Here is a 25,556-nt window from a genome sequence, read left to right on the forward strand (position 1 = left end):
GTATTATATCCACCACGGAGTGGATTAAGTCTCTCAATTCATTTCCTGGAAGCTGCTAGACACTTGCAGGATGATAATGACCTTTGCTCTAGACTGGCCTTATTTGGATCTGAATGTTAAGCTAGAAGAGGTGTCATATCTCATAACTAATCCCTTGGGCCAAGCGGTCTTCTCTACAGACCTAAAAAATAAAAAGTTTGTTTAGATCCTAGAGCCGTAGTTGTGAAATGTTTTACAGTCACCAGGGTTGACATAATCAGCTTAAAAGGATTTATTAAATGGATGAATAAGTAAAATTCTGACAACGGTTTCCGAGCCTCCCCAAATGGCTATATCCTTAAGGAAGGGGAAAAAAAAAAGTGTCAAATCTTAACACTCCGTGCTGTTCTCAGCAGCTGCCACATTTCTGCAAAACGCGTCGCAACAATTCTGAAAAGCATTTTGCCTGTTGGGAATAAGACCATGTCTTCTTTTACGATTTCGAAAGCTTTCCATTCACAGGCTGAATTTTCTCGATGACTTGTTTGTTCTTTTCTGAAATGGGGCATTGACAGTTGTGCGGTGCCTAGCGGGGTTAGGAAGAAAAACGATCTTTTGAAAAATGTATCATTAAGTCTGCCGTGTAGAGGTTAATCAGAAGGATGCAGTGGGGGAACCAAGCTCTGACTCAAAGGGATTGAGCGAGACAGAAGATTTGCCGAGCGCTTTATTCACGTAGTCTTTCTGGAGTGCTCCTTCAGGCAGCGTCTTTAGTTGTACACAGGTTCCCACACACGCAATTAGTAGTGTTTATAGATTGCCGGTTATTCAATTAACAACCAAGCTGGCCGTATCAACTCGCTGCAGACCTGCCTTTTCACTGCCAGAGATTGTACCAGGGTTATCAACTTACACAGGCTTGGACGTCTTCCAGGTGTTTAATTACGGTGTCACACGCTTTGCTTTTTCTAGTTTCATTAGTTTATAAATGTAATATGGTATCTTATTTCTGTGATTAACACTTCATTTCAGCAGGTTAAACATGCTGGTAGAGACGTATTGATTTCTGACACTATTTCCCCTGTGTTCATTTAGATATTTTCACATGCTTTTTATTGATTCTCTTGGAAAGCGGCAAACATGAGAAAGAACGCCCCAGAACGTGTGGCTAAATAACTCACGTGAAGCAAAACCACACATTTAGCTCTTAATGGTCACATCCTGTGGGCTTCATTGTCTATTAATTTTTAAAACAAACCCTTGTCTTGCCAAGGTTTTAAGAGTAAAAATATTCATTATAATTTGAAACAATTACACAGCACTTAGTCGTTTCAGCCAGCTGTGAAAAATGTCTATTTAACTTTATTACTGAGAGTTTACTCTTTATATATTATACATGCTAAGACCTGCACTGGGATTGCAATAAAAATAATTCTCAAACACGATGGTAAAAGGACTATTTTATTTTGACAACACCTTTTTTGAAAATAGTGCCAAGTACTTTTATACACCGTGGAGGTACGTGGGTTTTGTAACATCTGGGCATTTGGCACTTAAAAAATCAACCGAGTGCCATCTGGGTGAATCGGTCTAACAAGTGGTGTTTAATGAGGACTTTTCCCAACTTTAACAGTAGTGTTGTCTCCTGTCATCTTGTTTTATTAAAGCACTCATTTATGTTAAAAGAGACTACCCGATTGTTTAAATACATAGTCATTAGGTACTTTATTTACAGCCTGGGATATTGACTCCGAGGCCCAAATATATTATTTCTTTTGATTTTTGTAACGTCACCTGTTCTTGCTTGACATGAGAAGTTCAGAATGTTTCAATATGCCGCTTCATACTTATTGATCACTATACGTGACCCATACTTGATGGAGTATTTGGGGTGCTGGGAAATATTAGAATTGACATTGCTGAAGACTTTCAACCTGGTGGGAAAAATGAAACAGTAATGAAATATGGTCTAGCTATCCTGGTAGTAGAAGAACCAAAAAAAATCAAGATGAATTTTTGAGCTCTGACGCATAAAGGCCTTGGTTTGAGTTATCTTCTTCACATATCATACCTTGGAGAATTTAAAGGAGGGTGATATCCACTACTTACTCTTGGCTGCAACCTGAATGACAGAAAGGATTTCTGGGTAAGAACTTGAGGGTAGGAATGCTTAATTTAGTAAAAATATTTTTCATTTCTCATTAACTCATGAAATGAGTAGGAGAGAAGGATACTCTGAAAGGATAAACGTGGAACATGTTGGGACAGTAAAGTATTTGCGGGGAAAGCACACTATTATAGCAGATTGTATTCTCCTGAGCCAAGGAAATGCAGTCACATTTCACCGAAAGGATGCTCAATTAGAGTTGTGGGCAAGGTGGCCCTGTGGAAGGTCCCCAGCTTGATGATCTCCCAGGACCAGGCTGAGATCTACTTATTACTTGGGGATTTTTATTCTAGAGCTGCCTTGTGTAATGGCATGGCCTGTGCATATGCATATCATGTGGAAATTTCATTTTTAATTAGTTAAAATTAAATAAAATTTGAAATTCAGTTCCTCAGTCACACGAGCCACATTTCAGGTGCTTAATAGCCTCATGTAGCTGGTGGCTAGCGAATTGGACCTTGTGGATAGAGGACCTTTCCAGCACTGCAGAAAGTCTAAGGAACAGTGGGGCTGTACAGAATCTAGAAGTATTTATATACACTTTTAGAGAAGGAAATACTCGATTTAAGAGAGTTGCTGAGTCTGTATTTTTTTGTTATATAAAATAAATTTATTATCTTGTTAAAAAAAAAAAACCCAAAAAACCTCCAGCAGTAAGAAGGCTCAAGAGGTGATGAACTCAGTGATTCTGCGATGTCTAAGGCACAGGGCCCTTATTTCTCTTCACCCTCCCACTCTCCAAGTTGGCTTTATCCTGCGGTTGTTTCCTCTATGGTTACAATATGGCTGTAGCAGTTTCAGGCAGAATTAAAAGGTATCTTAACGATTCTCTATTCTGTCTACTGCTTGTGAATCTCTTTCATCAGACAACTTTAATTAGGGTTTGTTTAACAAAGTGCAAGGTTTCCACTGTGGGTGAATAGGTGATAAGGAGAGAAATATGTTAGTTCAGTTGGTTGCTGTCTTTTATACAAGAGGTTAGAATTCATGTTTTGTGTGTTTAACTATGCTCTGCCCTATGGACATAGATTATACCGATGTCCCTGACCAGTCATTACTTAATTCCAGTGGTGGAGAGGTACAACCACTTTATCCTTCAGCAGGAAATAGCATTTTGCATAATCCACAAAAATCATTAAATCTTAAGTTTGGGAGAAAACTTGGGGCACCTGGGTGGCTTAGTCAGTTGAACATCTGACTTTGGTTCACGCCGTGATCTCACAGTTTGTGGGTTCGAGCCCCACGTTGGGCTCTGTGCTGATGGCTTGGAGCCTGGAGCCTGCTTCGGATTCTGTGTCTCCCTCTCTCTCTGCCCCTCCCCGCCTTTCCCTCCCTCTCTCAAAACTAAATAAACATTACAAAAATTAAAAAAAAAAATAATAAAAAGCTTGGGAGAAAACTGATAGACAGCTTGATCCAACCACTCTCTGGTCTAATACTGTAAAAATCCTGCAGACCATAAAGACTGATTCATATTTGAAATATGATTTAAAATTTGATTATTTATCTTACATGTATCTTTTAAAATAAACTTAATCCTGGGGCGCCTAGGTGGCTCAATCAGTTAAGCATCTGACTTCGGCTTGGGTCATGATCTCAAGGTTTGTGGGTTTGAGCCTCGCGTCAGGCTCTGTGCTGACAACTCAGAGCCTGGAGCCTGCTTTCGATTCTGTGTCTCCCTCTCTCTCTGCCCCTCCCCCACTCTCCCTCTGTCTCTCTCTCCTTCAAAAATAAACATTAAAAAAATCTTTTTAAATCAATTTAATCCCAACTTTATCTGATATAAGTCTGAGGTTAAAAAGCTGAACGCTAAGAGATAAAGTAAATTAAGTTTCCTAACACATTATGAACTCTTTTGGTAGTGTTTTCTTTTGTTGAGTATCAACATCAAGAGTAAGGATTAAAAATGATGTCAGTATACACATTGTTTTATTTAATATTCCTCTATGAATGAAAACCTTGGATATTTTAGTTTGGCCTTTTTGTTTTCAACAACGCAATTTTACAGATGTGTTTTTCTGGCTGATATACCAGAAAAGGCAAAGAAAAAAGAAAAAAAAAAGGTAAAGCATTTGCACAAAGAAGATTTGCATATGTTACAGATTTACTCTAGAGAGTCTCATTTTCCATCAAATAATTTTAAAACCAGTCAGAGGACTTTAAAAGTTGGAGCCAAATTCCTGATCAGTGTGGCTACCTAAGGAATTTCACAGACACACGCTGCAGACTTTGTGGTGACCACAGTGACGTTGTATGTGGTTGGCTAAGGTTTATTTTTGACTCAGAGGGCTATTTGAACTCTAATGGAAAATAGCGGTAATTTCCTAGTTAGGGTTTTTGTAAAGATTAAAACATTGCATGATTTGTGTTGAGGTTACACAAGACTTTTGTGGAATTGCGTGAAGCAAGAATTAACCCTCATTCCATGGAAGCCATCAGGATTAAACCTAATGAAGAAATTACACATATCAGAGGGGCAGGTTTAGAAATGGAATCCCAGCATTCAGACTCCCTTAGGTCTCCAGTTAACAAGACTGGAAGCCTTGGGCTTTCTGCATCAGTATGTACGTATGTATGTATGTATGTATGTATGTATGTATGATGTATGTATGTATGTATGTATGTATGATGTTTGTTTTTTCTTTCGCACCCCATGTTTAGATATGGATTTGATTAACCACCACTGTAGACATGTTACAGGTGCCTCTTCTTTCAGATTATAGTCGTGTTAAGATTGTGACCCTCAAAAAATAAAAAAAAAAAAAAAAAAAAAAAAAAAGAGTGTGGCCCTCAAGGAGCTGTATTAAATCATGCCAAATTTACCTAGTTGAATTTGTCTTTACCAGAAATCTGTGTTTTCCATTTGAGATAAAGATGGAGGGATTATCTATCATTCAGTATAAATTGTTTTTAATTTTTTTAATGTTTATTCTTGAGAGAGAGAGAGAGAGAGAGAGAGAGAGAGAGAGAGAGAGGAGGGGCAGAGAGAGAGAGAGAGAGACACAGAATCCAAAGCAGGCTCTAGGCTCCGAGCTGTCAGCACAGAGCCTGATGGGGAGCTTGAACTCATGGACTGTGAGATCATGACCTGAGCTGAAGTTGGACGCTTAACTGACTGAGCCACCCAGTTGCCACTCAGTAGAACTTGTTTTTAGGGTCTTTCTCCTGTACTTGGTTAGGCACTTTGTAAACAATAATAATAATAATAATAATAATAATAATAATAATAATAAAATAATAATTAGACTATTCCAATCATTTCAAGGAGTCTTTGTAGCTCTTTACATAAAGAGTCTGCTGGATATTTTCTAAATACTTTTCAGGTAGTGCTGTGTATAAACACAGGAGGTTCACTGTACAAGGGCACGCTACCAAGCATTGAGTGGGATCTAAAATCACACTGTCCAGTGCTCATAAAAATGTGCTCCCCTGAATGAGAGATTTTAATTTGAACTAAGGCTGGGGATGGCATGGGCTGTAGGGGCCCTGAGACTTCTGTAAAATTCTGTCTTAATCTTCTGAGACTTGAAGTTTGTCAATTTTTCCTTTTGTCTTGATTTTTTTTTAATTATGATTAAATATATATATATATATACATATTACAAAATTTATCAGTTTGACCATTTTTAAGTATAAAGTTCTGTGGCATTAAATATATTCATATTTTTGTGCAGTTATCACCATCATCAATCTCCAGAACTTTTTTATCCTCCCTAACTCTGTACCCATTAAACGTTCACTCCCCATATACCACCTCCCCACCCCCTGCTAATCACCATTCTACTTACTGTCTGTATGAGTTTAACTACTCTAGGTATCTCATATGAATGGAACCATACAATATTTGTTCTTTTGTGAATGACTTATTATACTTAGCATGTCTTCAAGGTAGCATGTGTCAGGATTTCCTTACTTTTTAAAGCTTCATAATATTGCATTGCATGTCTAGACCACATGTTATTAGCATTTTTTAAATGCTTACTTTTGAGAGAGGGAGAGAGAGAGTGGGTGCACAAATGGGGTTGGGGCAGAGAGAGAGGGGGATAGAGTTTCTGAAGTGGTCTCTGTGCTGACAGCAGTTTCTGATGTGGGGCTCGAACTCACGAACCATAAGATCATGACCTGAACTGAAGTTGGACACTTAACCAGCTGAGCCACCCAGGTGCCCCTAGACCACATGTTATTTATCCATTCATCTATTGGTGGTCACTTGGGTTACTTCCATATTTTGATAATTATGAATGATGCTGCTATGGACGTGGAGGTGTACAGATTTTCCCTGCTTTCAGTTCCCTGGGGTATGTATGTACCCAGAATTATAATTGCTAGATCATGTGGTGATTCTATGTTGAACTTTGTGAGGAAATGCCATGCACTTACTCTTAGTTGACTGCAGCATCTTAGCTTCTCGTCGGCAATGCCCAAGGCTATCCCACTTTCTCCCACAATTCTCGCCCAACATTTGTTATTTTCTGTTTTTTGTGATTGGTTACAATAGCCATCCCCATGGACGTGAAGTTGTGTCTCCTTGTGGTTTTCATTTGCATTTCTAGTGGTTGGTGATGTTGAGCATCGTTTTATGTGTTCATTGGCCAGTTGGAGATCTTTGGAGAAATATGTTTGCACATCCTTTGCCCAGATTTCATCACATTGTCTTTTTTAGTTATTGAGTTTTAAGAGTTCTTATATATTCTGATTACTAACACCTTGACAGAGATAGAATTTACAATTTTTTTTTTCCTATTACATGGGTTACCCTTTCATTCTGTTGATAATGTGTTTTGACGCACAAAAGTTTTTAATCTTGAGAAATCTGTTTTATCTCTCTTTTATTTTCTTTTTTAGCCTGTGCCTTTGGGATCATATACAAGAAATCATTGCCAAGCTCCCTGTCATGTAGACCTGTATATATATTTTTTTCTAAATGCTGTATCATTCTAGCTTTTATGTATAGATCTTAGATCCATTTTGAGCTTATCCTTCTGCACGTGGATACCCAGTTTTCCCATTGTCTTGATGTTTGAAAGTCAACTTTTCAATAGCTAGGAATTAGATGAAGGAGGTAACACCTGATCCCAAGTCATGGTAGAAGTAAAATTGCACTTACTCTTCTTAAAGCATTTTTGTTGTTGTTGTTGTTGTTGTTAAGTTTATTTATTATTTTGAGAGAGAGAGAGAGTGGGGAAGGGGCAGAGAGAATGGGAGAGAGAGAATCCTAAGCAGACTCCTGACTGTTAGTGCAGAGCCCAATGGGGGGCTCAATACGGTAGCTCAATGTGATACCATGAATCATGAGATCATTGAGAGAGAGAGAGAGAGAGAGAGAGAGAGAGAGAGAGAGAGAGGAAGGGGCAGAGAGAATGGGAGAGAGAGAATCCCAAGCAGACTCTGCACTGTTAGTGCAGAGCCCAATGGGGGGCTCAATATGGTGGCTCGGTGTGATCCCATGAACCTTGAGATCATGACCTGAGCCAAAACCAAGAGTCAGACACTTAATCAACTGAGCCACCCAGGAACCTCCACCCCCCCCCCCACCGCCCCCCACTTACTCTTCCATTATCCAGGAATAATTTAACTGGTTTATGAAAGTAAGTGCAGAAGGACCAGGTAAGCATTCACTCCCTCATAGTCTATATCATTTGGCAGCTGTTGGCTGGTACATGAGGTCATCTCCTTGATGTGTAGAGTGGAGAAGAAAGGGGCTAAGCCATTCCTAAAGCTGATCTGGGTAAAGAAGAGTGGATTCTGAAAACTCTGCCCTTGGGTCTCTGCCCATGCCCCTCACGGTGCATGAGAACCACAACTAGGCTACTCTCCTTAGCCATCTTTAAGTTCAGTAATGAGTGCTCTGCAACAGCTGTCTAATTCTATTGTAAATTCCATGAATTCTTGGTACAGAGTGGTGATTGTATTTTGATAGAGACAGTAAGAGAAATTCCATGGTATCTTGAATATTTAAAGACCTTCCATACACTGTAACACAAATATTGCGTGCCTATACTGGGAGGAGCCAGTATACCTGTTTTTGTGACAGTTAAAAAGATAATGGGATGAGAGAAGAAAAAGGGCATGAAGACTGTCAAAAGTTGAAAGATGGTGGGTACATTTAGTGGGTAAGAATATGCACTTTATAATCGGGAAGAACTGGGTTCTGATGTTCTACCATTTATAAAATGTTTGCTTTGGGCTAGTTAGTTAAACTTTTTCAGGTTCTTTTTTTGTTTGTTTTGTTTTTTGTTTTTCTCATCTGTATGGTGAGAATAATAATAACTGATGTTATGGGTCTTTGTGAGATGAAATGAAATGAAAAGTACATATCAAGTGCTTTGACAAGGCTAAGCCTACTCTAAATGCTCAATAAGAAGTTAGCATTGATGAGGGGAGATAATATCCTGTTACAGGCTTGTTTGTTTACTAAGGATCTTTGTCCTGAGAAGAGATAGCTAGATATATTCTAGGAGGAAATGTAACAAGTCATAAATCTACTGGTTTGTCTTTGTTTCTACTTTGTTGTTGTTTCTTTCAGCTATTTTAGATTGCCGCCCCCCCCCCCCCCCCCCCCCGCGCTGAGGGCTGCTAACATGTTTCTTTTGTTTCCTTTTTAGTACCAGTGTCCCCCCTCCGTCCGTCCACCCCCCCCCCCATGATTTTCAGGTTCTTCACTTTTTTTCATGGAGATTATCTTTGTCACAAAATAATTCTTCGAGTTTTTGCCGTACTTATCCACTCACTCAGTTGTTATCTTTAAGGGCTTCTTCTCCCTTTCAAAGTGTATATCCCTGTGTTCCTTTTACTGAATTCTGCCCTGCTTATTAACTATGCCATAGCTTTGTTGAGCTATCGTTGAGGAATCCTATCAACCTTTACCATTGATTCTTCCCAGTGAGAAGAGGGGATGTCCTGGCAGCATGGAGTGGTATCCGTCCCCTTGTCACAGATCCCAAGTCTGCAGACACTCAGTCCATCTCCAGAAATCATGTTGTGGATATCAGTGAGAGCGGCCTCATCACTATAGCAGGTATGGGATATTACCTTTGTTTGGGATGTGCTTCAGATAGGATCGCGAGTTAAATTGTCACACCAGAATCTCCCTTGATGCTAATGAACAGGGATATATATATATATATATATATATATATATATATATACATATATATATTTTATGATTCTGAGTAAAGTCTTACACATTGCTGCGCCATATGGGTTATAAACAACAGGTGAATCTTGGTGGTAATAAGTTGGTAAATGGGTAAGTCTGAGGAAAATAAGGGGTGGTAGCCTAATGAATTCTTCATCGAATTATGTAGGTGGGAAGTGGACAACGTATCGCTCTATGGCAGAAGATACCATAAATGCTGCTATCAAGACTCACGATCTGAAAGCAGGGCCAAGCAGAACGGTTGGGCTTTTCCTTCAAGGAGGCAAAGATTGGAGCCCCACACTCTATATTCGGCTTGTCCAGGATTACGGCCTTGAAAGTGAGGTGGGTGTGCATCGTCCTACCCTTAGCTGCGCTCACCGTTGCCACTAACAGAACTGGCAACCAGGAGGCCTCCCCGATTTAGAATTTCCTTTTGCTGGGTCTGTTTCTGTCTGCATAACGATGGAAGTGAACTAAGGAAAAGAGCTGAAAAGGCAGTGCCCATACGAGTTTCTATTTTAAAATCCGGAGTTTCTTTGGTTTGTTCTCCACAGACAGAGCCTCCCACATTTTTCTGTCTCGAGCCTGAGGAAGGCGGTTCTTCACAAGTGATGTTGCGGGCAGAGTGAAGCCGAAGCTTCATCCGTCACTGATACAGTGATACATGTGTGGCAGAGTTAGTGCTGGCCTAAGCATTCAGAGCCCAAGTGGTTTCCTCCCACAAAATCAAAACCTAATACCCTCCTGGAACTATTAGTTACCGGCTGTGAAAAACTGACAGGATAAGCGTGTGCCGTTTTTGCTCTGTACCGAGAAGTATTGGTATTCAAGGTACCCGCCTGTTGGGGTTTTGTTTCCCTAGGTTGCACAGCATCTGGCCGCCACCTATGGGGACAAGGCTTTTGAGGTGGCCAAAATGGCAAGTGTAACCGGAAAAAGGTGGCCTATAGTGGGAGTGCGTCTTGTGTCAGAATTTCCATACATTGAAGCAGAGGTACGTGAATGGCCGTGTGGGAATTTCTGGTCTGCCCTGGGATCCCCCTCACCTGCTCATTTTCCATCTCCTTTAAAACTTTTGTGTAGCTACGTTTCAATGCCCACTTGCCAGCCCAAACCGTTATAGCGACATGTCTTCCTGGCACAGATCCTTTCGTTTATAAACTTAAATTCTGAACTGATACTGAAATGGTAACAATCAAAAGAATAATAGACAACACGGTATGGATTTGTTCCTCCTCCACAGACCCATCCCACCCGAGCCTTCTTACTTCACAGCTGTTTGCCCCATCTGTAAATCTGTAACTCTTCGAGTTGTTTCCACTCGTGTGCTGCCTGATGACATATCCTGATATGGCCCTTCACTTTTCAAAGATTGAAGCTTTGTTTCTCATCAGGTTTTTACATTTTGTGAAGCCAGAGGCCGCGCCTTATTTATGATTCATTGTACTTTAAAACATGAATGTCCAGTAAGCCTTTGCTTGTTGATTGGATGCAGGCCTTCCATCATCTGCATACTCTGAGACAGAAAACTTTGGACAGCTAAGGAGAGGAGACCATACTGTTTAATATTCTTTGCCTTGCTGGTGACATAAATTAGCATCCATATTAAGCACTAGCAAAGAGGAGAGTGATTATTGTGGATGGTAAATGAGAAAGGATGCAGTCTGCATGTTTGGGCCAGGTTCAATTCGGTAGGAAGGCATTAAGTCTTTTCCACTTTGTCCCAATTTGTGAACCTCCTTTGGCAGGCAGATGGGGAACCTGTATGATGTCGTCATTTGTCTCATGCCTGCTAGAGAACCAGAGTATATAAAGAGCAACGTCACTTCTCTAAGTGTGAATTTTCTTAAGTGAAATTTTATGTCTTCTTTTTAAGAAAAAGCCTAAACTAATAATTTTGCTTTAATTTAAATTCAGGTGAAATACGGGATTAAGGAGTACGCCTGCACGGCAGTGGATATGATTTCACGGCGTACTCGCCTGGCTTTCCTAAATGTCCAGGCCGCAGAGGAAGCCCTTCCCAGGATTGTTGAACTGATGGGCAGAGAACTGAATTGGGATGATTATAAAAAAGAGGTATTATATAGTGTTTTTTAAAACCCTAGTTCCTATTATAAAGATTTTTATTTTGGGGTGCCTGGGTGGTTCGGTGGATTAAGCATCCCACTTTGGCTCAGGTCACGGCCTCACGGTTCATGAGTTCAAGCCCTGCATTGGGCTTTGTGCTCAGAGCCTGGAGCCTGCTTTGGACTCTGTGTCTCCCTGTCTTTCGCGCCCCCCCCCCCCCCCCACTCACTCTCTGTCTGTCTGTCTCTCTCTCAAAATTAAATAAACACTAAAAATTTTTTTAATAAAGACTTTTTTTTTATTTTATTATTTTATTTTAGAAAAAGGGAGAAGAGTGCAAGTAGGGGAAAGGGACAGAGAGAGAGACAGAATCTCAGGCAGGTTCCATGCTCAGCACAGAGCCTGACATGCACCTGGGATCATGACCTGAGCCAAGATCAAGAGTTGGATGCTCAATGGACTGAGCCACCCAGGTGCCCCACCACAGCTCCTGTTATAGCATGTGATGTCTTGGTCTGTTCATAGAGGCTAGCATGGTTTTCAATGGTAACTTTAGATTTCTTGCCAATTAATATGTGGGAGTGTGTTTTAATATTGCTAGGTCTTAGGAAACGGCAAAGATATTCTGGTTTCAAAATGTGTTGGTTGATTCTGGAAAATCCCTTACAGAGAAAAATACTCTTAAATTTGGTGGTCATAATTCCTGAAAAAGTAGGATAATAATGATTGTGGGTAGAACTTTTTCTGGTTTGCACTGAAAACACTTTTAGAATGTATTCTATAGTGAAATTCACACTTTTGCAAATTGGCCTTTGGTAGGAAATAGAGGTTTTACTGCCTGACCACTAAATACTTATTGATTTGTGTCATTTGGAATTTTATATCCAGATTGAAGAAAGAAAGCCAGTGATGCTCACATGCCCCCATGTACTACCCTGGGCTTGTTGTGATAAATGGAAGATTATCATGTGTTTTAGTTAAACCCAACTAGTATAATATGCAGAGGCATTTTTGTGTATTTAATAAAAAAATACACTTTCTGTACTCATTGGTTCAGTCCCTTTCCCCTAAACCTTCCTTGAACCCATTTCATTTAAGCTTGTTGTTGCCACTTTGCTGTAGTAGCTGTGATCACACTTCCCTATGGTTTCCATGTTGTTGCTCAGTACAATATACTCGTGAGTTCTCGGTCCTCCTGTTACCCATGCAGTTAGTGACATTGACAGAGTTGATTCCTCCCTCCTTCCCAAACTACTTTCTGGAACCCTATCTGTCTTAGTCTGTAATAGTCTGCTTTTACAGAATACCACCCACTGGGAGGCCTAAACAATGGGCATTTATTTCTCTTGATTCTGAAGGCTGGAAGTCTGGTTTGGAGTGCTCTTCCTGGCCTTCAGAGAGCTGCCTTCTTGCTGTGTCCTCACATGGAGGACAAGGAGGGAGAAAGGGGAACCCCATCCCCAAGACTCATCTAAACCTAATCACCTCCCCCAAACCCCATATCCGAACACCATCACATTTCGAATTAGGCTTTCAACCTATGGCTTTTGGGGTAACTGTTTAGTATATAACCCCATCTCTTGGATCTCTTCCTACCTTCCCCAAACCATGACCACCACTACTACTAACCTCTCCATGTCAAAAAAGCTATTCCACATTCTGGTTGCGTAAGCCTAAATCTTAGTATCATACTTGATCTAAATCCATCAGCAAACCATATCATATTTATCTTTAAGTAATGGCTTGAATTCAGTGCCCCCTTAACACGTTCAGCTGCTAGAACCCTGATTCCAGCCACTAGCATTTCTTCCATGGTTTATTATAATAGCTTCCCTCCCACAAAACGGTGTTCTTACTTTAGCAACTCCTGTGCTTCTATTAAAATATACGCCAGATCATTGGCTGTGTCAGTCCAAATGAAGTTCAGAGGGGAGGTCTGAACTGAAGATATAAAAAGATATAAATTGGAGTTGGCATTTAAGCCATCATGCTGGATGAGATCAAATGGGGAGTTTGTGTAGTTAGATAACAGCAAGCTGTCCAGAGACGGCCCTGGAGCTCTCCAGAGTTTCAAAGTTGGGTACATTGGGGCACCCGGGTGGCTCAGTCAGTTAAACATCTGACACTTGATTTTGGCCGATGTCATGATTTCACAGTTTGTGGCCTCGAGCCCTGCATGAGGCTCTGTGCTGACTGCATGGAACTTGTTTTGGATTTTCTGTCTCCCTTTCTCTCTGCCCCTCCCCCACTCTCTCTCTCAAAAACAAATAAACATTAAAAAAATTTATAAAGAGGTGCCTGGGTGGGTCAGTCAGTTAAGTACCTAGTTTTGGCTCAGGTCATGATCTTATAGTTCATGAATTTGACCCTGAGTCGGCTCTGTGTTGGTGGTGCGGAGTCTGTTTGGGATTCTCTCTGTCTCTCTCTGTCTCTGTCTCTGTCTCTCCCCTTTCCCCACTGGTGCTCTCTCTCTCTCTTTCAAAATAAATAAATAAATAAAGGTAAAAAAAAGGAAAAGTTGGGTAGATATGGAAGACTCCCCAAGAAAGGGAAAGTGATAGCTAGCAAGGTTGGAGAAGGTGTGAAAAGACTAAAAACAGAGTTGCAGCCCAGAAGGAAGGGAAGAAAATATTTCAAAAAGAGAAAAGTAATCTACTATATCAAATGATGCTGATAGACTAGTAAGATGAGGACCAATCATTAACAATTCCTGTGCTGAAACACCCTCTCTTTTACTAAGGGTAAAGCCAAAGTCATTACAGCAGTTTACAAGATCATTGTGATCTGGCCACCACCTTTCTGAACCCTCTGGTCTCATCATTCATCCACTCGCCTGCAACCCACAAATTAAGTTGCTTTTCCTTATTCAAGCCCTGCTGATCCCTCTCCCTGCAATGTTCCTTCCTAGATACCCTCATGGCCTATCCCTGTACTTCCTGCTGGTCTCTGCTACAAAGAGGCCTTCCTTAACTGGCTTGAATAAAAGAGTACTACCCACCCTTCTGAATGGCATTTTCTCTCCCTCTCCCTATTTTATCTTTCTCTTGGGCACCTATTCCCATTTGAAATACCACGTATTTAGTTTATTTATTTGTTGTCTGCCTCTCATCCAGGAAATAAGCTTTCCAAAGGAGAGGAACTGATCTACTTTGTTTCTGTAACCTCAGTAACCAGCCACGGTAGGGCCTGAATAAATAACTGTTGAGTGAATGAACATAACAGAGCATCTGTGTCATAGGCCACAGGTGTAAGAAAGGATTGGACATAGGTGCTATCCTTAAAGTGTTCTCATTCTGGGCTGCCCGGGTGGCTCAGTTGGTTAAGCGCCTGACTTCAGCTCAGGGCATGATCTCACGGTTCGTGGGTTTGAGCCCCACGTCTCACTGTGTGCTGACAGCTCAGAGCCCGGAGCCTGCTTCAGATTCTGTGTCTCCTTCTCTCTCTGCCCCTTCCCTGCTCACTCTCTCTGTCTCTCTCTCTCTCTCTCAAAAATAAATAAACATTAAAAAAAAAAAAAAAAAGCATTCTCATTCTGGTGTATATTCCCAAAGGTGGTTACAGATCACAATCCCCTGGGAATGTAGCAAAAAAGAACAAATTCTTAGACTTGACTAGACTCTCAGAGTCAAGGTCTCCAGGGGGGAAGCTGTGGCCCTACATTTACAAAATTTCCCGTAGTAAATTTTTTAATAGTAAATGTTTTCTTTTAAATTTGTTTTGTTTTGTTTTTCTTAATGTTTATTTTTGAGAGAGAGAGAGAGAGAGAGAGAGAGAGAGTAGTGGAGGGGCAGAGAGAGAGGGAGACAGAGGATCTGAAGCAGGCTCTGTGCTGTCAGCGTGGATGTGGGGCTTGCACTCACGCACCATGAGATCGTGACCTGAGCCAACACTTAACCAACTGAGCCACCCGGGCACCCCATTTCCTGTCATTTAAATGCAATGTCTGTAGCGTACTGATGGTGGGAATCAGTGGCTGAAGAGTTCCTGAACTCGAGCGCAAGTCTGCCAGAGATAACCTTTACCCCCCTTTTGTAGTTGAGAAAACAGGCTCAGGGAGCAAGTTCAGTCAGAGTTCATACAACTAGTAAGTCGAGGAACTGGGACCGAAACCAGGCGTACACTCTCTCTCCACCTTGTTCTGTTGCCTCTGCATTGGCAGGACTGATTGTAGCTCTTCCAGTTTTGAGTTTTAATTTGTTCGACTAAAGCTACATGCAGAGACGATGCAAGACTGAAACTTGCTCCTTTGCTAATGCCAATCATTTTTACCGTATAGGAGGACTGGGGATAACGTGTTCCTGTAAAAATTATGGTTGGAAAGATTTGAATATGCAGGAAGATATCTTGTGCCAGGAATTCAGGCTGTAGGAGGTAGGAAGGAGGAAGAAAATTCTGTAAACTGGTTGTGTTTGGCCTTCCCTCCTGAGGAAACTAGATTTAACTTCAGTTCAAGTTTTATGTGTAAATTCGTGTACTCAGAGATATTCTCCCATCCCCCTCAATAAAGTAACAAATAAAAGACCTAAAGTTATTGTCTAGTATCTGAGCCGTAGGAGTATATTAATGAGACCTATAGACAGTCTAGAGAGAACAAAAGAGAGGGAGAAAAAGAATTAAAGGTTAGAAAGCTGGACTTCTGAGAAAAGGTTAAAAGCATTGGGATTATTTAACCTGCAAAAGTGAAAGTGGAACAAGGTGATAAATAACTCTCTGTAGATGAATTGTGGTTGTTTTTATCAGTCAATACTTAATGAGTGACTCATATACTGAGCATGATACCAAATACTTTAGGGGAATAATAAATAGCTCATAGTTTCAAGGATCTTGGGATCTAACTGAGTGGTTGCAACAAATATATACATCAGAAATGTGCCTTTCTTCCAAAATGTAGAGAACACGGTCATTCAAGATCAAATCCAAACAAATTGGAAGAATGGGTTAGGGAAGAAGACATTGTCTAGGGGAGTTAAGGATTGGTAGAGGAACTGGTGGGGACATTTGGAAAATGGGACATGACCAAATGTGTTCCACAAGGTGTGAATCAAAAGATGACCAAGTGGGCAAAAGAGTTTGGGAAATTCTGAGTGAAACCCATGAAAGCATTTTCATTAGTGCAGATAATTTGGTGCCTTCAGAATGCTTCTATGCCTTGCCACTTTCCAAAAGGGAACTTATCCAGAGACAGACCCAACTCTTGCTCTTTGGAAGGGCCGCTGGGAGGGATACTAGTACTACTTAGGATGTGTTTTGGGAAACGCTGACCTACTATTTGGTAAGGTAGATTTTATACCTTCAGAGAAAACACACATTTCATCGAGAGACTTTGAAGAGAAGGCCGGTTAAGTCAATGGAGAGTGCCTCACGAAAAGAAATTCTTTCAAATTTGATCCTAATGAGGAGGAAAAAGGGGAAGTCAATGAAGAAATGGAGTGACTCAGAACAAAGGCAGCTGATAAACACCAGATTTAAAACAGATGGAAGACAAGTGCTCTGCAGTGAGAGGGTATCCAGGACTAATGCAGACGTATGAATAGTGTCAGGAATTGGCTAAATGTTGGGAAAAAATACTAAGGACACCCGAAATGAATTTTACAAATGGAAAAGAATGCATGTAAGACCTAAGCTAGATCATTGTTTCAATATAAAAGCAATGCACAGAAATCAATTGCATTCCTATACACCAATAATGAGGCGACAGAAAGAGAAATCAAGGAATCGATCCCATTTACAGTTGCACCAAAAACCATAAAATACCTAGGAATAAATCTAACCAAAGAGGGGAAAAATCTATATGCTGAAAACCATAGAACGCTTATGAAAGAAATTGAAGAAGACACAAAAAAATGGAAAAAGATTCCATGCTCCTGGATAGGAAGAACAAATGTTGTTAAAATGTCGATACTACCCAAAGCGATCGTTGTTTCAAGTGCCCAGCACCATATTCTTGACTGCTGGAGAAAAGGGAGAACAATTCAACTCATAGTTTAATACCAAATTCCTTTCCTTCTTTTTTTGTCAAGGAGAATGATTTTCAGTGTGAAGAGAGCAAAATAAATATTGGTAAGAGGAAATAGATATTCAAATAGGAGGCTGCTCTAAATGAGTTTACATGCCAGGCCAGAAAAAATTCTATCTCTGGGTACTCAGAGAATTTGCAGATGGGATTATTTAACTAGCGTTGAGCTGTAAAATATTGTGGCAGATAAGAACAGAACCAGAAGACAGAAGGTGGGCAAATGTAGTACAAAATCCAAAAAGGGAAAGGAAAGAAAAAGACGGTTTGTAAGCTGGAAGCCAGCAGGAGAATGACATGACAAAGTAAGAAAGACAGCATTCTCGACAATTGTTCCTATCTGCTGAGGCTGGGGACATTGCAAAGTGTCAGAACAACCGTTCCAAGAACTTGTTTGTTGTCATGACTCTAACTTCCACCCAACTATCAGCCTCCTTGTTAACAAACCTTCAGAGGAGCTGATCCCATGATGCCCGTCGGTGTTGCTGTGTGCCACGTTATAGTAGTTGTTTGTCACCTGGATAGCGTTTTCACTTTTAATTGCTTTAGTTGTCATCAAATCACAAGGAGTTGGTTCTGTAGATTTTGTTAGACAATACTGTGTAAGAATATCCTGCAGTAAGAAGAAACAAAATAGTAAAACAAAATAGTAACAGCATGAGTGATTCTCGGAATTATTATGCTATGTGAAAGCAGTCAAGCACAAAAAAAACTGCATACTATTTGGACCCTTTTACGTGAAATTCTAGAAAAGGCGAAAAGAACTCTGGAGACAGAAAGCAGATCAGTGATTGCCTGAGGCTTGCAGATCAACTGAAAAAGGGCCTGAGAGGCTTCCTAGGGGGATAGAAATGTTCTGTACCTTGATCGTGGTAGAGTATACACCAAACTGTATATGTAAAATAGGTGCACTTTATTGAATATAAATTATACTTCAGTAACACTGGCAGAAATAAAAAAAAAAATTGTGCCGGTCAGAAAAGTGAGAAAGAAACAAAAACGAAAAAATCAATAATTCTTTCCATAAATCTTTGAACTTCGTGTATGTCTGTGTTTTAGGAGGAACTTGAAACAGCCAGGAAGTTTCTGTATTATGAAATGGGCTATAAATCTCGATCAGAACAGTTAACAGATCGCTCTGAAATTAGCCTCCTGCCTTCAGACATTGACAGGTACTTCTAATAAGTTTCTATATCTCTCTACTTGACTTGACCTACGTGGGTATATTTTTCCAATGTTCAGTGTTGTGTTCCAGGTACAAGAAGAGATTTCATAAGTTTGATGCAGACCAAAAGGGCTTTATTACTATTGTTGATGTTCAGCGTGTGTTAGAGGTAATATGTTTTTGTTTCCATATCCTTGCTAGCAGAAAAACATAAATGTTATATTAGATTATTTTTTCCTCATCTAGTGCTTTCTGTAAGTAATTTTGTCTTATAGTTTTTGAAAAGTTGATAGTATTAATAAAAGGGTATGCGTAATTTTTAACTAAACCTCATCACGTCATGCTTTCTTTTTATTTAGAGTATCAATGTCCAAATGGATGAAAATACACTACATGAAATTCTGAATGAAGTAGATTTAAACAAAAATGGACAGGTTGAACTCAATGAGTTTTTGCAGGTGAGCTGTGGTGACGGGAAACAAGTTTATTTGCTTTTTATATTTTGGTTGTGAGTGGCTGTTTGAGAAAGGATTCTTAAGTCCACACAGTTGTCACTTCATTCTGAAAAAAGGAAAGCTTGAAGCCAGCAAAGGCTGCTATGTCTGCCCTCAAGGATCCAGCTCTCTCTTTCTTTCTTTCTTTCTTTCTTTCTTTCTTTCTTTCTTTCTTTCTTCCTCTAAGAAAGTCTGTTGTGTTAAGCAATTTAGATTCAATCCAAGTTAATTATGGCTTAAAGGACTGAATAAAAAGTATGCTTTTTAGAGAAATATACCATGGAACACCACTGACAAACCATTCCTTACCTGCTTCAAAAGAGGCAAACGCAATATTTCTAATGTGGAAAGTAATTTTTTTATGAAGTTAAAAAAAACAACTCATAGTTGTATTGATTTAAGAATGCTCACTAGAGCACCGGAAATGTAATCATCATATTCTTACATTATATAGATAACCTGAAAAGAAAAGAAAGGAAACCTGTATTCTGGGGTCAGGACCACATAATTCAAACATTTCTATTTCCAGCGTTCCACCTTCTCAAGGCTCAATTATTCAATCGTAGCCATGAAGGAAGTAAATTTTGTTATTCTAATTTCAAACCCGATGCTACACATCATTCCTTAAAAGTTCTTTAAAAGAGAGAAATTTAACAAACCCATGCATTATTTGTAGCTGTCCATAGGACTCTGATCATATGAAGAATACATTGTTTTCCAAGCAGCCAGGTTTTTTTCTGCAATGCTTCTTGGGCAGGTATTTCAAATGAATGCCAGGTCTTGCTCGCACCCTGGCAATGATGAATGCTGAACATGAAATAAATTAATGCTGGGGATTTTGGTCAATGTCAGCCCTTTCTTCACTGTGTCAAGTTAAACAAACAATATCAAGGCAAAGGAAATGGTAATTGTCTCTCTGGAGATGAGCTGCAGATAAGAGCATTGTTGAATCTAAATGCAGAAAATTTTCACAGGTTGTGTCCAGCATTACAAAAAAGAATGTTTAGTTTTTTAGCTTACTATTTAACTAAGTGCACATTTGAAATGGAGTTTAAAATATAACCTGGGGAATTAGAAACCATATAATATATTTTTTGTCTGTTTTTTTTTCCTTGAGAATATTTTATTGTTTGTCTCAGAATTTTAGAAAACTTTTCTTCAAAGAAATAGCTTATGCTTCAATTCATGTATGTTGTAAATAAACAACAGCATTTAGGGTTGAAAGATCTGGAGTTTTAGAAACAATGAGAATCTAATTTTATGGATATGCTATGTGGTTTGGGTTTTAAGTAATTTTCTTGAGTGCAATAGAGTCAAACACATAGAAAATAATTTAAACCATCTGCAGGTTTCCTTGTAGAGTTTTTAAATAATTATTTCTTGTCCAATTCTAAATGAAAGAGACTATTCATGTTTCTACTAAGTACAAATACACAGTGTAATTTTCAACTTAAAAAATGCTGACCGTATTTCTCATGAAATATATTCACACCCAAATGTTATTTTTTTCTCATAGTATGGTTTCAAGATACTTGTAATGTTTAAAGAAAACTTTGAATTTTTAAAGGTTCGTACATCATATAATATTTATGGGTAAAGAAAAAACCAACTCTATCAGTTTTGTTAGCTCCGATAAACTTAGAAGGACTTCATGGAACCAGAGACAAAATAATAAACAATAAATTGTTCTGTCTTTAGATGTCAGCATTCTTTATGCTATATACCATTTGTCAGATGTAAAGTATGTTTTTCAGGGTTTTGTTTTGAATAAAATATTTTCTTTTCTGATGATAAAGAACCCATGTTTGTCCCATTAAACATCTTTTTGAATATAGATATGTTTTTCAATAATCCCCTAGGAAGGATCACTATAGATAGTGCATGGCTACATGACTTTATTTTTGGGTTTGGGCTCTAATGACGCTCTACATGTAGGAGTCCATTTCTAATAAGCAATGGCTTGTGAAACAGCATTTAATAAGGTCATGAAATTCTGATCCAGCCCCTTGGCAGATGCCTCTGACTCTTATTCAGAGCCATTTTTAAGAAATGTATCTCTGTAGGCTAAAGACTATAAACCCTAAAAATATTTGAGAATATATATATATATATATATATATATGTATATGTGTGTATACACACACACACACACACACATATTCATTTCCTGATGAATGTCTAAATCCATTCTTTTTCAAATAAATAAATAAAAAAGATTGGGGAAGTGAGATCAAGAAAAGCAAATAGTTAAAACCACATCAACTTGAAAAGGAAAAAAAAAAAATCCCCGTGCTCATAATTGCAAAGTGCCTTCCAGATTAAAGGCCTTTGCCCGCTGACTGCATGTAATTTCAAGACTAATTCTGATTTTATCCATTGGATAAAAATGAATTAACTAAAATCTGGGCTGTGGAGTGCTTTTAATTCTTAAGGTAGATCTCTGGGTCCATTTCAAGGACTTAAATGTAAATTACTTTAAAAAGTCTATAAGGAATTTGGATTTAAGGGACTTGAAGTTGTCAAGTACAGTAACACTAAAAAAGAGTAGTTAAATATAGGTCATGGTTTGTCTTTGTTCAATCGCTGAGATTCCTTTTTAAGATTTTTAAATGAAATGAAAGATCCAATATTTGAGTTGTTCAAAAAAATATGGGCCCTGACCACATTAAAGGGGCAAAAAGTGATGCATTTGATTTGCATTTTAAAGGCAGCCCGATTTGCCAGATAGGCATAGTGTTTGCAGCGGTGGTGAAATACCTTCCCCTTTCCTCCTGTTTGAAATGTTCAAGAATTGTATTCTTGTGATTTGAGCTGTAATACCTACTATGGTTTTGGACGGAGCACTTAGTCACGTCTGCCTGCTGCAAAGGGAACCATTAAAATGCTGTGAAGAAGGGAGTAAGCGTGCCTGCCTCCTGAATCTGTTGCATGTTTTGTCTTTAAGCTGATGAGTGCTATTCAGAAAGGAAGGGTGTCTGGAAGCCGGCTTGCTATACTCATGAAAACTGCAGAAGAGAACCTCGATAGAAGAGTCCCCATTCCAGTGGACCGAAGTTGTGGAGGATTGTGAGTCTGGGCAGTAAATCCACAGCCAACAAACACGGGAGCAACAAATCATCACGTAAAACCAGAGATGACTTAACACCACTCCAAAATAGTGGATATGGATAGCTGCCTTTTTTTTTTTTTTTTTTTTTTTAACACTGGGAAACATTCCAAAGCTTTAGGATGTTGGTGTATACCCTTTATTTGTATTCGCCATTCAATCTAGCTTCTAAAGAGTGCATTTTATCTTTTTTCTCATTTTCAACACACATGGATTTAGTGTTTTGCATCCATTTTGTAACCTGTTAGACCAGACATACTCCCTTTTTTGTTTGTCTACTCATTTATTCTGAATCACTCCTAGAGGCCGAATATTTTGGCAGAAATTGAAAAAAAGAAGCTGGAAAAAATTTGTGATGTGCACAAAGCTCTGGACATTAAGCACGTAGATAGTATTTGTTCCTAAAAGAAATCGAGCAGGGAGTGACCTATTGAAACAATAGTGTTTCTGGAGACTGCTCAGCTCCTCCTTCCTCGAGACCGTCTGCCTTCCTCATCCGAACAGTATCATGCAATTTTATATCTAGAGTATGACTGGCAAAACTGGAGAGGGGAGACAGCGTTTAGATCTGGTTACAGGAGCAAGTCTCAAAGAGAAACTCTGAAAGCTTCCAGAATCACAGGTGTAAGATAAGGATAGCACTGACATTTGCTGGGAGTTACGGTGATAGTTTCGTGTCAGCAATTCGCTTTTTCTCCCCAGTCACTGCTGGTTTTTCTTTGACTCTTAGAGTTGCCAGCAAGATTCTTGCTTTTCTTATTTTAAAACCAGCATTTAAGTGGCAAGTTGGATGTAATGGGATGAGACTAAATTTCTCAACTCTTTACAGTGGTAATCAAGTTAAGGATTAAAAATCTGCGTTTGTATATCCACATATGACAGCACAGTTTTCAATCCCCAAATCCTAGGCTGTGGAGCATGTGCTGTTGTCAAACATGGCCAAGTTTGCTTAGTTTATTGCATCATTTTGGGGGAGTAATTTTAAACAGAGAGCAAAAGAGGATAGAAATAACCTTTAGTTAACTTTAATTATAATTATTTGTAAAAAGGCACAGCGCTGCAATATTCAAGGTCATTTTGGTTGCTTAAAGCCTTTCTCTTTCAGTACGCAATGGGAAAGTCCTCAACCAAAAAGAAAAAGAAAAGGAATAAAACCACGCACAACACACGCCCACACACACATACCCTGCACGCATAGAGACACAAAACAAAAACAAAACTAAATCTGCGTTGAATTTAACAAAAAAAATGCATTGAATTTAAAGGGCCAATTTGGTATGCTTTTGCAATACTTCAGTAGCATTTTAACCAATCATCTGAATATTTATCCTCTTGTGAAGCTAACGATCTGCTTTTTTATTTTCTAAGATCAGGTTGTGTATATAATCGGGAATATAACCCTTTATTTAATGGCAGACTTCAGTTGCGCAGACTTCAGGTCTTAGTTTTTTTTTTAACTGGTACACTAAACACTTTCGTGCTGTCATTTCTGTCAACGTCGTAGAAAACCTTTATGCCTCATTCAAGTCGGGTATGAGCCTGGATGTCATAATACAAACACTGGAGTATCGCTCACCTAAGCCCCCGCCCCACTTCAAACCATTCATTTATTTTTAAATGAAGTTTAGACTTGCCACAAGCAAACCTCAAGTAAAACCCAAAGCAAGGGATGCTTCCAGGTATCACTGTGAACATTTTTCTTTCAAGGTGTGAGTTTTTTACACTACCTTAAAAAACATAATAATGATGGGAGCACGTGGTTTTGTAACGTAGTGTCTTTGTTTTTGTTTTTGTTTTGTTTTTTTACCAAGACAATAAACTTCACTGTTTAGAACCCGCTGACACTCAATAGAAAAGCTGTCTGTCCTTCAAAACACGGCCGATGATGTACCACAATACAGTACATTCGTGCTCTCTCTCTCTCTTTCTCTCTTTCTAGTTAGATCAAGATAGCAATGACTTGTGCCCTCCCCGAATCCATTACAGTAGGACCGGCTCTCTAGCCTGACTGGCCTGGGAAGAGCTGTATCTGTAAAACAGGCCTGGTGTGTGCACGCTTTGCTCTGAGTGAAGTTCCTTTAAGGACAAAGAAAAGCGCACTTTGCTTCCTTGGAGCGTGTCTGCTTTTGCTTAAAATCTGCTAATTCTAAAACATACGCTCCTTCACCAATCCCAGAGTCTCGTCTTGGAAGTGAACTAGGTTCCAAGTCTTTACTGTGAATAAAGCAGCCCCGCATTTTTGTGTCAGTTCTTAATTAAACCTGGGTAGCTTCTTTACCTGATCTCAGGAAAGGGGAAAAGAAATGGAGAAAAAAGCCCCTTCAAAACCTGTTCCGAGCACAAAAGAATGTTCCTTTTCTTTGCGTGGTATTAGATGATTCTGTTGGGGCGGGGATGGGGTGTGCAGAGACTGTCTTTGTCAAATGATTTATTTCAGCCTTTAAGGGGATTCAGGTGAAGGAACCCCCATCTGTGGTGGAGAGCTGGACGCTCCTTTAAGTAGCCCCATTCCACAGTCATAATAATAGTGATAATGCTGCATTATTTGTGACGGCAAGGTTGCCTCACATCCGCCATGCTGTTTGCAGTATTCTCGCTTTCAATCAGTTTATACTAAGTGTAACTTTACGATTTCTACTCTTAAATGCACGCTCCCTATTCTGCTTCCGTTTCTAGCTCTGTTTCGTCTTTTCCAAAATATGCAGCTTACTCTTTTGTACAACAACGAAACTTTCATTCTGACTTTTAGTGAACATCCTGTAGGGATAATCATTGATCTTCTTTCCTTTTCTATGTGTATTCCTAAAGATTTTTGGCCTACGAATGTAATAATATTGAAATCAGTGATGCTGTAACTTGCACTGGTCGCATTACGTCAGCCCCTTTCAGGGAACGAAGCAGCCGTACGGTCAAGTGTAAGCCCCTTGCTGGAGTGGATACACGCACTGCATGCTTCCGATGTGGCATTTTCATGTCCCGTGTTGGGTCATTGTTCTAGACTGGACTGTTAAATACTATGTTTGAGGCTGGGTTGTCATTTTTATAACTGTCTGGGTGTTTTATCGCCATTATTTATTACTTTTGATATCCAGAAAGAGCTGCATGCATTTGTAGAGCAATAAGAGGATGTATGCAACGTGCCTTGTTTTTAACCGAATAAGAACCGAAAGCATGAATCAATAAAACTGATTAAAATGGTCCATTTGCTGGCGTTTGAGTGTCACAGTCAGAGAAATAACTTTGATGGGCGTTGAAGTTTAAAAAAAAGTTTGAAAATATTTCCACAAACCAATTTTTTAACGGCACATACATACATACATAATTCTCCTAGCTTGGACTTTAGTTATTTTATCTCAAAACTGAATCCCTGCATAGACAGATATAATTTTATGAGACTGCCAGAATTATTTGTATTAATTTGTTG

The 25,556-nt window shown here is 39.3% G+C and overlaps 1 protein-coding gene across 5 annotated transcripts in view; it reads left to right on the plus strand.

Annotated features, from left to right (window-relative positions):
- The window catches only part of GPD2 (glycerol-3-phosphate dehydrogenase 2), a 146,086-nt gene extending 120,752 nt beyond the window's left edge, over positions 1-25,334 (plus strand). For 4 of the 5 annotated variants that reach the window (XM_053215092.1, XM_027055731.2, XM_015076750.3 and 1 more), the window contains exons 10-17: positions 9,030-9,164; positions 9,454-9,629; positions 10,150-10,281; positions 11,205-11,363; positions 18,427-18,539; positions 18,623-18,701; positions 18,892-18,990; positions 21,971-25,334. In XM_053215092.1, coding sequence (XP_053071067.1) covers positions 9,030-9,164; positions 9,454-9,629; positions 10,150-10,281; positions 11,205-11,363; positions 18,427-18,539; positions 18,623-18,701; positions 18,892-18,990; positions 21,971-22,096 — 1,019 coding nt within the window. In that variant the 3' untranslated portion in view covers positions 22,097-25,334. The remainder of the gene's footprint in view (positions 1-9,029; positions 9,165-9,453; positions 9,630-10,149; positions 10,282-11,204; positions 11,364-18,426; positions 18,540-18,622; positions 18,702-18,891; positions 18,991-21,970) is intronic. The other variant, XM_053215093.1, reaches the window with a different exon arrangement.
- Positions 25,335-25,556: the final 222 nt, after the last annotated feature.

Source organism: Acinonyx jubatus, chromosome C1, assembly GCF_027475565.1.
Source record: "Acinonyx jubatus isolate Ajub_Pintada_27869175 chromosome C1, VMU_Ajub_asm_v1.0, whole genome shotgun sequence".
Taxonomy (NCBI): domain Eukaryota; kingdom Metazoa; phylum Chordata; class Mammalia; order Carnivora; family Felidae; genus Acinonyx; species Acinonyx jubatus.